General features: G+C 51.2%; 1 protein-coding gene across 1 annotated transcript in view; it reads left to right on the top strand.

Annotated features, from left to right (window-relative positions):
• Window positions 1-198: 198 nt before the first annotated feature.
• Window positions 199-10,988, top strand: part of MCM2 (minichromosome maintenance complex component 2) — a gene marked incomplete at its 5' end in the record, with an annotated part of 11,990 nt that continues 1,200 nt past the window's right edge. Inside the window, 14 exons of the mRNA XM_008940546.1 lie at window positions 199-386; window positions 968-1,143; window positions 1,776-2,039; window positions 3,065-3,284; window positions 3,585-3,792; window positions 4,535-4,669; window positions 4,878-5,069; window positions 6,167-6,260; window positions 6,765-7,015; window positions 7,266-7,392; window positions 7,601-7,713; window positions 7,822-8,064; window positions 8,833-9,015; window positions 10,051-10,206. Coding sequence (XP_008938794.1) covers window positions 199-386; window positions 968-1,143; window positions 1,776-2,039; window positions 3,065-3,284; window positions 3,585-3,792; window positions 4,535-4,669; window positions 4,878-5,069; window positions 6,167-6,260; window positions 6,765-7,015; window positions 7,266-7,392; window positions 7,601-7,713; window positions 7,822-8,064; window positions 8,833-9,015; window positions 10,051-10,206 — 2,550 coding nt within the window. The remainder of the gene's footprint in view (window positions 387-967; window positions 1,144-1,775; window positions 2,040-3,064; window positions 3,285-3,584; window positions 3,793-4,534; window positions 4,670-4,877; window positions 5,070-6,166; window positions 6,261-6,764; window positions 7,016-7,265; window positions 7,393-7,600; window positions 7,714-7,821; window positions 8,065-8,832; window positions 9,016-10,050; window positions 10,207-10,988) is intronic.

Genomic DNA, 10,988 nt, shown 5'->3' on the forward strand with positions numbered 1-10,988 from the left:
TCGTCTGCAAGCAGGAGCTATCACTTTAATCTTTCCCCCATCCGGACAGAACTCCTCCGTCATCCTTGACCCACTCTGACCGCCGCTGCCGTTGCGGGGGGCTTTGGGCAGCACTGGCTCTGCTCTCCCCCCGCGGCCCGGAGGAGGGTGCCCCGGGGTGCCCCCCTCACCCCCTCCCTCTCCCTCCTGTCCTTGCAGGACTCCTCCGAGTCGCAGGCGGCGGTCACCAGCCCGGTTCGCAGCTCCCGCCGGGGCGATCCCTTCACCTCCAGCCCCGGCCGGGACCTGCCCCCCTTCGAGGATGAGTCCGAAGGGCTCCTGGGGACAGAGGGGCTTCCCGAAGAGGAGGAGGAAGGCGAAGAGCTCATTGGGGAAGGGATGGAAAGGTAAGGAAGCCAGTAGGAGCCAGCTTCTCGGTGGGGTTGTATCTGGGGATTTCGCTAATGGGACGTCAGTGCAGCCAGCGACATGGCGAGGGGTTCTCAGGCACGGTGGGGTCCCTCTGCTGTGCTGGTAGCTGGGGTCAGGCGGCTGAACAGCAGCTGGATGGTGGAGAAAGGGCAGGGCATGGTGTTGTTTGAGTCCTGGAAAAACTGAGCAAATTGCAAGCTGAGAGCAAAGTGCCATCATGATCCTGTGTGGGTAAACCAGGATCTCCTTGGGTGCATGATGTGCATCCAGCCCAGCTCCTTACTCCTGCAGGCATAACATTTAACGTTTTATCCCTCAGCCAGGCCTGCCGGCAAGCTGATGCACTTCACAGCACAAAGGCTTGAATGCTGGCATTCATAACCACGGTGCTGGAGCCCTTTGTACTGCAGGGCACCTTCTGTTGTGAGGTGCCTTCCTGCTCAGCATGTTCCGTCTTGCTGCAGAGCAAGTGTCCTGACACCTACCCAGCAGCCCCCAGAGAAGGGCCGGAGAAAGGCTGTGGAGCCTGGCCTGATGCAGTCCGTGTGTGTGCTAGGGACTACCGCCCCATCCCCGAGCTGGACGTCTATGAGGCAGAGGGCCTGGCCTTGGACGATGAGGACGTGGAGGAGCTGACCGCCAGCCAGAGGGAAGCTGCAGAGCGAGTGATGAGGCAGCGCGACCGCGAGCTGGAGCAGGGCATGGGCCGCATGAGGAGGGGGCTGCTCTATGGTAGGTGCAGATCAGCTGTAATAAGTGGGCTGACTGTAAGCTGGCCCTTGCAAGGGATATTGACTTGCCATCAGGGTAGCACAGAGGCCCCTGGAGTTGCAGCATATTTGGGGTCTTGGTGAAATATCTGACTGTGGACTTGGCTGGTCTTTCCAGTGCATGATCCCTTTGATTTGGGCTTCCTAGGGGCTCATTTTGTGTGTTCTCTTATGTGTTTGCTCCTGAAACAAAGTCAGAATGCTGGGCCTGTATCAAGAGATTGTAATTATGCCGAGCATATGCTGTGGAGTTTGTTGGTGTTCCTACAGGGACTTTTGTGGGCTGGATGGGAGGGCCTTTGATGCGCTTGGAAGCCCATTCCTTGGTCTTGTTCCCTCTGTGCATTAATGGACCTGACTGTGAGCTGTTGCATAAAAATCTTCTTATTCACACCCAGAAAGTCTTTAGCTATATTGTGGAAGACGTAGGAGCCAGGCTAGAGCTGGATTTAGGCTGGGCCTGGTGTGGTTCTTGATTTGTATCCCAGACTCTGACAACTTTACTTCCACAGCCTGTGCAATCCAACCATGACTAATGCAAGGAGTGGGAATGGGAATCCCAACTCTCTAACGACTTTTCTTCCCAACCCTTAGATAGTGACGATGAAGATGAAGACCGTCCTTCACGGAAGAGGCGGCTGGCAGAGCGGGCTGCCGACGGCATGGAGGAGGAGGAAGAAGATATGATTGAGAGCATTGAGAATCTGGAAGACATGAAAGGGCATTCAGTGAGGGAGTGGGTTTCCATGGCAGCTCCCCGGCTTGAGATCTACCACCGCTTCAAGAACTTCTTGAAGACCCACGTGGATGACCATGGGCACAATGTCTTCAAGGAGAGGATCAGCGACATGTGCAAAGGTAGGGCTGGGGGTTAGAGGCTCTCTCTCCTCTTTATGAGGATCACGGTGTTTTATAGGGATCCAATCCATAGGTGGATTTTTTTTCTGCCTGCCCTGTCTGTCATAGACATTGAGTCAGCACTTTAAGAAACTCAGATGCTGCTGGAGATAAATGAATAATGGAAACATGTCTACTGTCCTCTTTGATTCTGCTTGACTAATTAGAAGGCCCCTGGCGTCTGCTACTCATTAATATTCATATCGTAGACATGCATCAAAAAGACTATGTGGGGCAGCAGACAGTGGTCTGCAGGCTTGCGACCCGAAAGAGACAATTGCTTGCTGTCTATGCCAGTTACTTTCTCACCCTGGATACTGGATAATACAGCAAGGGGACACAAACAGACCTTGTGACTTTGAAAACCATGTCAGTGTTGTGGCCTGGTATTCTGCCTAGGCACTGCCAGAGGAAGCAATCGTTAAGGCTGGCCTTGATAAACGTTAAAAGCAGAAATTGTCACCTCTAGGAACAGCTCATGTAACTGAAATTGTTCATATTTCTTCTTTATATATTGAGGCAGAAGCTCCAGAAGCTTGAGCAGTGGATCCGGGTCAGTGTTACACAGCCAGGAACTAAAAGGCATTTGTCTTGGCCCTTTGCAGGGACGTAAGATGCAGAAGGTTTTTGTCAGCCCTTCCGGCATAGTTGTCTGTGCTGTTAATTTCTGTTCCTTGGAAGTCTGTGGGAGAGTTGTGTGTTGGACTCAGGCTTTTGAGTCTCTTGAACGCTGAGGCTGGCAAGTATCTGTGCTGAACTGGAGAGGAACAATCACAATACTGATAAAGAATTTGTCAGAGAAATAAACTAAAAGGAGTTTTCCACTCATTTTCATACAGTTGACCTCTAAACATTTTTCAGAGAAGGGTCAGACATTTACAAACTGGAGCCTGCAGGATACAGGCTTGTCTGCTCTGGCTATCTTCTGCAGATTCCTTGAGGACTGAGCAGGCTACAAATACAATTCTTCCCATCTTTTCCTTAAGAGAACAGAGAGAGTCTGGTGGTGAACTATGAGGATCTGGCAGCCCAGGAACACGTCCTTGCCTACTTTCTGCCTGAGGCCCCAGCAGAAATGCTGAAGATCTTTGATGAAGCAGCCAAGGAAGTGGTGTTGGCCATGTACCCCAAATACAATCGTATTGCTCAGGAGATCCATGTCCGTATCTCCCACCTCCCTCTGGTGGAGGAGTTGCGGTCACTCAGGTAAGCAGCAGGAGTGCCTGCAGCAGGCTGTGGGGTGCTCAGGAGCAGTCTGCAAGCTAAAGCTCTGGATAAGTCCCAACAGGATGACTGAGCTTATTACAGGAAAAAAAAAAAAAAAAGTCATATTAAAGATGAACTTCCAGTGTCCCCAGAGGTAAAGCACAAACCCTGCAAGAAAACTCCTACTGATTACTGTTTCTTACCAGGCCTTAGGGAGTTGTACCGTGTAGGAAGGATATTTCTGCAGGGTGTTCTGCCTTGTGTGCCCTGCAGGCATCCAGCATCTCTCTCTTTCCCCAGGCAACTGCACTTGAATCAGTTGATCCGGACCAGTGGAGTGGTGACAAGTTGCACTGGAGTCCTCCCTCAGCTCAGCATGGTCAAATACAACTGCAGCAAGTGCAGCTTCATCCTAGGACCCTTTTTCCAGTCCCAGAACCAGGAGGTGAAACCCGGTTCCTGTCCAGAGTGTCAGTCTCTTGGCCCCTTTGAAATCAACATGGAAGAGGTGAGAGATGTGCTTGCCAGGATGGGGCTGTCTGCTCACCCTGCCCGTGCTGCTACACTGCCTGTTCTTCCCAGCCTGGCCTTGGCTCCCACCCCTTGAACAAGCTTGGTGCCAGGAGAGGGGTCTGCTGCGATATCCAGGGATGTGTGAAGATAAATCTTGTCTATTTTAAGCTCTTGACCTGAATTTGCTTAATTTAGCAGCCAGAGGTAATTTACTGCCTCATGGTACATGTTTGGGCTGAATCTTTTGCCACAGTTAGCTCTGTGGTACACAGTTAGCTGTCTGTATTGTAGAAATGCAGACACAGACTGTCCAGCTCTCCTCCTTCCCAAGTTAGGTCTGTATTTCCTGGTCTGCCAGCTGAGGAAACTGGAGGGCAGTAGCAAAATCATTGATATGGAGTGCTTGACTTTCATTCTTTGCTATGATATCTTTAACCATCACAACTAGAGCATTCTTCTCTCTGGATCTGGTCCAGTATTTGGGTGAAAAAACACTGTGGAGGTGAAAACACAGTGGTGAGATGTGGCAAATTACTTTCCTTCCCCATTGTTGTCTATCACAGCCCGGAATTGCTCCTCACAACCTCCATCCTCCCATATCCATATTTTCTTTAACCAGAGCATAGTAAATCTTTGAATGGACCTTCTCTGATGAGGTGCCTTTGAAAAGCATCCAAAACATCTACCACGGTGACGCCCGTCAGGCTTGTTGGGTAACTTGTGTTTTGTTGTTGCAGACGGTCTATCAGAACTATCAGCGCATCAAAATCCAGGAGAGCCCTGGGAAGGTGGCTGCTGGCAGGCTGCCCCGCTCCAAGGATGCCATCCTCCTCGCTGATCTGGTTGACAGCTGCAAGCCAGGGGATGAGATTGTGAGTACACTCTTGGAACTCAAATACGGGGTGAGCACAGAGCATTTTTAAGCTCTGACAGTGACATGGTGGGAACATCCTATGGAGACGTGGGGAGGGTTTGTCCTCGGCTGCATTTAGACAGCTACTTCTGAGATGGGTATCTTAAAATGGAGAGGGGGCTGTTTTGCACTGTACAGGCACTGACATAGCATCTCCTGGTTCCCAGGAGCTGACAGGGATCTACCACAACAACTATGATGGCTCCTTGAACACTGCTAACGGGTTCCCCGTGTTCGCGACCGTGATCCTGGCCAACCACATTGCCAAGAAGGACAACAAGCTGGCTGTTGGAGAACTGACTGATGAAGATGTGAAAGTGATTGTGGGTCTGTCTAAGGATGAGCAAATTGGGGAGAAGGTGGGTCGGCCTCAGACTTCCATTTTTTTTCCTGTTGGTAGGTTGTTGTCACCTGGCAACTGGATCAAAAAGTGATGAAAGGTGTCAGCTGGCTGAGCAGTGGTTACAGAAACTTTCAGAAATCCCAGTTCCCTCTGAGTGGTAGGCCTTAGACAGCTGTTGATGAGACTGAGTTGTAGGAGGGAAATAAGTAAGAAACATGCCTCGTACTTCTTGGGGTCAGATTCTCTGTTTCTCCCCTTCATTCTCTGAGTCTTCCACATCACAACAGGGCTGGAAGACGGGTGAGAGACACTCGGACACTGCTTTTATTTGAGCAGTGTTTTCCCATATCTTGAAAGAAAAGTTAGGGAAATGTTCTGAGGGGCCTCCAGTCCCTTTAAGGTGATGATATTACTTAGCTTAAGCTATGGTAGAGATCTTAGCTTTACTTCTCTCTGCATGCTAAGACCTGAATCCAGTACTCAAAAGAACAAAGCTCTTGGATTGGTGCGTGTTCAACCTCACTTGGGTCAGGTTTCAGCTCTGTAGTAGGGGCATTTCACTCTCTTGCCTTGGTCATGCTGTTTTTATATTGAATGCTCTTGCCAGCTGATGGAGCAGCTTTGGCTGAGCCAGGACTGTTTTAATGTGAATGGTCTCTCAGATTATTATTGTTAGTCAGACTGTTCTTGAGAGAGTAAGACAGTTGTTCATAATATTTGATCACTATGACAATTCGTGTGCAGTGTAGCCCTTCCAACTACTACCATTCACAGTGAGTAAGTCTCAAGGTCTCCAGCTTTGCAAGAGCTGATAACAGCCACCGCCTTGTGCACAGCGGGAGTGTGGAGGCAGCAACGGCAGCTTCCTGTGCCAGACTAAACAATCTGCTGTGCCCCAACAGCACCATTGCTGCAAAGCACCTTCAGGGGGCTCGGGGTAGGTAGTTTGAAACCTTTGAAGAAGCCCTGTCACCATGGATGATGAAAGACTCTTCAAAGACAGCAGTATTGTAAACTTAGCCGTAGATATGACCCCTTGCTGATTTTCATGCCAAATTCTACCTGGATTGGGAAGTGGTATTCCCTGAACAACTTCTCTGGTTCTCCTTTCAGATTTTTGCCAGCATTGCCCCATCTATTTATGGGCATGAAGATATCAAGAGGGGCCTGGCTTTAGCTCTCTTCGGTGGAGAGCCCAAAAACCCAGGTGGGTGTCAGTTGGGGTTACTTCACTCAGCTGAAAGCAAATGGATCTGGGTTTGTCTGTGGTGCTGCAGTGAGAGCAGTTAAGAGTTGTCTGTGTGTCTTTGTGACAGATGCATGACTGAGGGCTGTCTGTGATGGAATTGGCTGCTTTTATCACACTGGTGTGACAGTAGAAACACTAAGACTGAAAACAGTTCCTGCTGTACACCTGGGCAAGTTTTTATCTGCCCTCTTCTAGGAGGTCATGTCTGATGCCCCTTCAGCAGTTTCACCTTTTGGTGTCCTGATTTGTTACGTTCTTCTTAGAAGGATGTGTCCAGCAAGGTTAAGAATGCTATTTTATACATGTGACTGCCTCCAAAGCTGACTTTTGTCCCTCCGCTACCCTGTAAAGTGGTTTTCCTGCCTACTCTTTGCCTTCCCTTCAGCTTTGTGGTGTGTTGGGCAGGGCTGCTGTCAAGCCATGCACTCAGCTGCCAACGTGTCTCTTCCATTACTCTTCCAGGTGGCAAACACAAAGTCCGTGGTGACATCAACGTGCTTCTGTGTGGAGACCCCGGTACCGCGAAATCCCAGTTTCTGAAATACATAGAGAAGGCATCTAGCAGAGCAATCTTCACCACTGGCCAGGGTGCTTCTGCTGTGGGCCTCACAGCCTACGTCCAGAGGCACCCAGTCAGCAAAGAGTGGACTTTGGAGGCAGGAGCACTCGTGCTGGCTGACAGAGGTGTCTGCCTGATCGATGAATTTGACAAGGTGAGGTGACCCAAACCTCTGTGAGAAGGGTTAGTTGTGGAGGGACTGGTTGTAACCTCTGCCAAGAGGAAACACTATTACTCGTGGTGTGGTCCCCCAGCTGACTGAGACTCCTGTAGTTTGCTTAGGCCCTTACTGGTCCCTAGTGCAGTTGCTACTTTCTGAGAGCATCAGGAGCCGATTCCCCTTCGTGTGTTGGGCGATGAATATAGACATAGGTTCGGTTTAAGTAGTTCTTGCTTTCTTGTAGATGAATGATCAGGATAGAACCAGCATCCACGAAGCCATGGAGCAGCAAAGCATTTCCATCTCCAAGGCAGGCATTGTCACGTCCTTGCAAGCCCGCTGCACTGTTATTGCTGCTGCTAACCCCATAGGTAAGTGCTGGGAGAACACAGAACCATCTCCGGCCTCCAGCGCAAGTCCTGCTGTTATGAGAACTGTGGCACAACTCCCCCTCCTGAAGCCTTGGTTTCTCCAGATCAAGCAAGCAGTAAATTCTTTCTGTGCAGAAGGTCTCTGCTTGCTTCAAAGCTTCAGCCCTGGAGCCTGTGCCTGACTTGGAGATTCTTCTCAATGATCTAGGTGGGCGATATGACCCGTCGTTAACTTTCTCGGAGAACGTAGACCTGACAGAGCCCATCATCTCTCGATTTGATATCCTGTGTGTGGTGAGAGACACAGTGGACCCTGTGCAGGTACAATCTGAGCTCATAATGTTGCTTTTGGGATGCTCGGCTGCAGTTGTTCGTTGAGTTTTGCTATCCAGGGAGTGTTTTCAGTGTCAGTCCACTGCTCTCTTGTAGGATGAAATGCTTGCCCGGTTCGTTGTTGGCAGCCACATCAAGCACCACCCAAGCAGCAAGGAGGCAGTGAATGGAGATGCCAATGAGGTCATTCTTCCCAACACATATGGGGTTGAACCCATTCCCCAGGAGATCCTGAGGAAATACATCATCTATGCCAAAGAGAAGGTCCACCCCAAACTCAACCAGATGGACCAGGACAAGGTGGCCCGGATGTACAGTGACCTCAGAAAAGAGTCTATGGTGAGAATATTGAGGCGAGGGGCGAAAGAAGTGTGTACTGAGGCTGCAAGTCAGCCTGGGACTGCTCCAGCATATATTGACACATTTTTGCCATTCCCTTCACAAAGTCTGTGCTACTGTTTTGTGAGAGACGGGCAGATTCTGCAGTGTCTGCCGAACAGATGATTTGTCATCTAAATGCAGAGTCTTGCCTGTTGGTGATTTGTGGATTGATGGACTGGACACATGTACTAGTGCCTGCCATGGCAAAGTCCTCTTATTGTCACCCAGCCTGGCAGGCTCACAGGAGATGCTTGTGTTCACTTAGATCCATACGCTCATGGTACATTGCAGGGAGCTGGTCTGCATAGAGGGGCTCTTCTTTTTTGTCTGGGGGATCTTTCAGGCTCATGTCATGATCTCCAAGTGGAACAGGAATTCACTGGGGTCAGAGGGAGGTTTTTGGAGCTTGGAGAAACTACATATTTTTCTGGCTTTTTATTTCCTTAACTCCTCCTAAAAGTTGCTGGATGAAAGGAGATTGCTGTTCCTGAAAGGCACTGAATAATGGCAAAGAGGGACCCCTCGTAGCATCCCCTCACACCCTGCCGAGTTCAGATGTTGAACGGGGGAGGCTGTACCGCTCTGTAGATCATGCCAGCAGGTGGCAGAGCCGCCTTAGCCTGAGAGTCCTTAAAGGTCCAGGAGCAGCTCCCTACAGTGTGAGTTAGGTCCTGGGCTGGAAGCCACCTGCCTCGCCCCATGTTTCGTCCTCCTCTCCCCGCGCAGGCAACCGGCAGCATCCCCATCACGGTGCGGCACATCGAGTCCATGATCCGGATGGCCGAGGCGCACGCCCGCATGCACCTGCGGGACTACGTGGTGGAGGACGACGTCAACATGGCCATCCGGGTGATGCTGGAGAGCTTCATCGACACGCAGAAGTTCAGCGTCATGCGGAGCATGCGCAAGGTGGGCGCCGGCCCAGCCAAGGGCTGCAGCTGCACCCCAGGCCCCGAGGGTTTCACTGCAGCCCCTTTGCACTGCTAGAACTAGTTAACTAAGAACGAAGTTAACTAAGTTAAACTTAGTTCTGCAGGAGGAGACTTCCAGGCTCTGCAGGGGTCCATCCTGAGGCAGGTGCCGAGCTCACGTACGTGGAGTGCTGGAAGTGTGAAGGCACTGCCATGTGACTGCCCGTCGTGGCTCTGTGGAGGCGCAGTGTTTTTGTTGGGGCTGAGGAGGAGGTGTGCCCCGAGCCTCTATAGAAGACGCTGCCGCGTCTCTCTTCTTTTTTGACACCTTCCCTGCTATTTTGGCACAGAACTCCCACTGCTGCTGCTGCCAGGTGATCAAGCCCAAGCAGGCAGTTAGTTTCTTCACTAGTTTTTTCTGGGGCTCCTCAGGGGACAATTAACCACAGGGGCAGCACTCACTGTGGTTTAGTGCACAGTCTGCCCTTTTCTCTGAGTGTCAGGGGCTGGCTCTGAACAGCTCTTGGCTGGCCACAGCCTGGCATTTATCCACTCCAAGTGTCTGCCCTCTCTGTCTGGACAACTCATAGCCTCTCTTTGGCTGCAAACAGCCAGCCAAGTGTGAGTGTCTGCTGGGGAGGCACGGGGCAGTCAGGGTTACGGGAAGCTCTACCCCTTCCCCAGGGCCAGGCTTCTCCCAGCTGCTACCCCCATGGGCAGCACACCTCCACAGCAGTGCTCTGCCAGCCCCCGAGACCCTCCAGGGCTGGTGATGAGGCTACTCCAGAAATTTTGCATGGCTGTAAGAGCAGCCGGCAGAGGAGTGTCGTGGCTCTGTTTTAACTGCATGTGCAGGTGGCAGCTTGGAGAGGCCAAAGTCCCTTAAGAGACACTAAGGGCACAGTTGACAGCACTGTCGTGTGGTTCCCCTTGGGCTCTGTGGGAGGAGGGAGTTGGCTGGCGTGGGGCACAGGAGACCACAGCGTGTCACTTGGCTCCTGACCCTCTTGTCTCGTCCCACCCTCCCTCCCAGACGTTCTCCCGCTACCTCTCGTTCAAGCGAGACAACAACGAGCTGCTGCTGTTCATCCTGAAGCAGCTGGTCGCGGAGCAGGTGATGTACCAGAGAAACCGCTATGGGGCCCAGCAAGACACCATTGAAGTCCCAGAGAAGGACCTGGTGGATAAGGTATGGGCTGCTTGTAACAGGCCTTCTCTGGGTTGCTTCCTGCTTTCTGTCTGCAGCCTCAGAACCAGAGCTGTTCTCAGACTTGGAACTTTTCTTCCTGAGTTAGGGTATCAGAAAACATTGGTGTTAATTATTTTATCCCAGAATCAGGGCTGTCTCATCCATCTCTGCTCCTCTCTTCTCTGGAAGCACCATATTCTTCTTCCTCAGTTCTCATGAACACCCATAAAGCTTTGAGGTTGGAGTGGTAAAATCCTGCAGTACTGCTGGTGCTTTGCAAGTGAATGAGGACAGAAGTTCATTCCCTGGCACCTGCATTTAAATAAGCAGTGAGCAGAAAAATCTCTGTACGAGTTTTCCCAATCCCTCCTGAGGCTCACCCTCCTACTCCTTAATGCATCCTCATCCTGGCATAGGAGCTGCGCTCCTGGCTCTGCCTTTCTGTGCAATGCATTGACCTTGCCTGGCCCTAAAGCAATATTTGATTCCTGGGTTGCTGCTTTTCTGCTCTTTGCATCAAATGTGCAGAGTAACTACTTCCAGACCCACCAGCTTTGGGCTGCCTGTGAGACCACAGACAGGTCTCCTGCAGAACTGCCTCCCACCGGGTAAGGTATTAGGGGCTTTTGGATAGTAGTAACATTCTGGCTCTAGTGGAAGTCAAAGGACAAGCTAAGTGCAGGCAGATGCTGAGCCAGCAGCCTCTTTGCTCAGCTCAGCCCTGCCAATGCTCCTTTCCTCCTGACCTGCAGTCTCCCCTGCTAGTGCAGTTCTGGTTCCTG

This window comes from Merops nubicus, unplaced genomic scaffold (genome assembly GCF_000691845.1).
Source record: "Merops nubicus isolate BGI_N331 unplaced genomic scaffold, ASM69184v1 scaffold22465, whole genome shotgun sequence".
In the NCBI taxonomy this organism is placed as follows: Eukaryota; Metazoa; Chordata; class Aves; order Coraciiformes; family Meropidae; genus Merops; species Merops nubicus.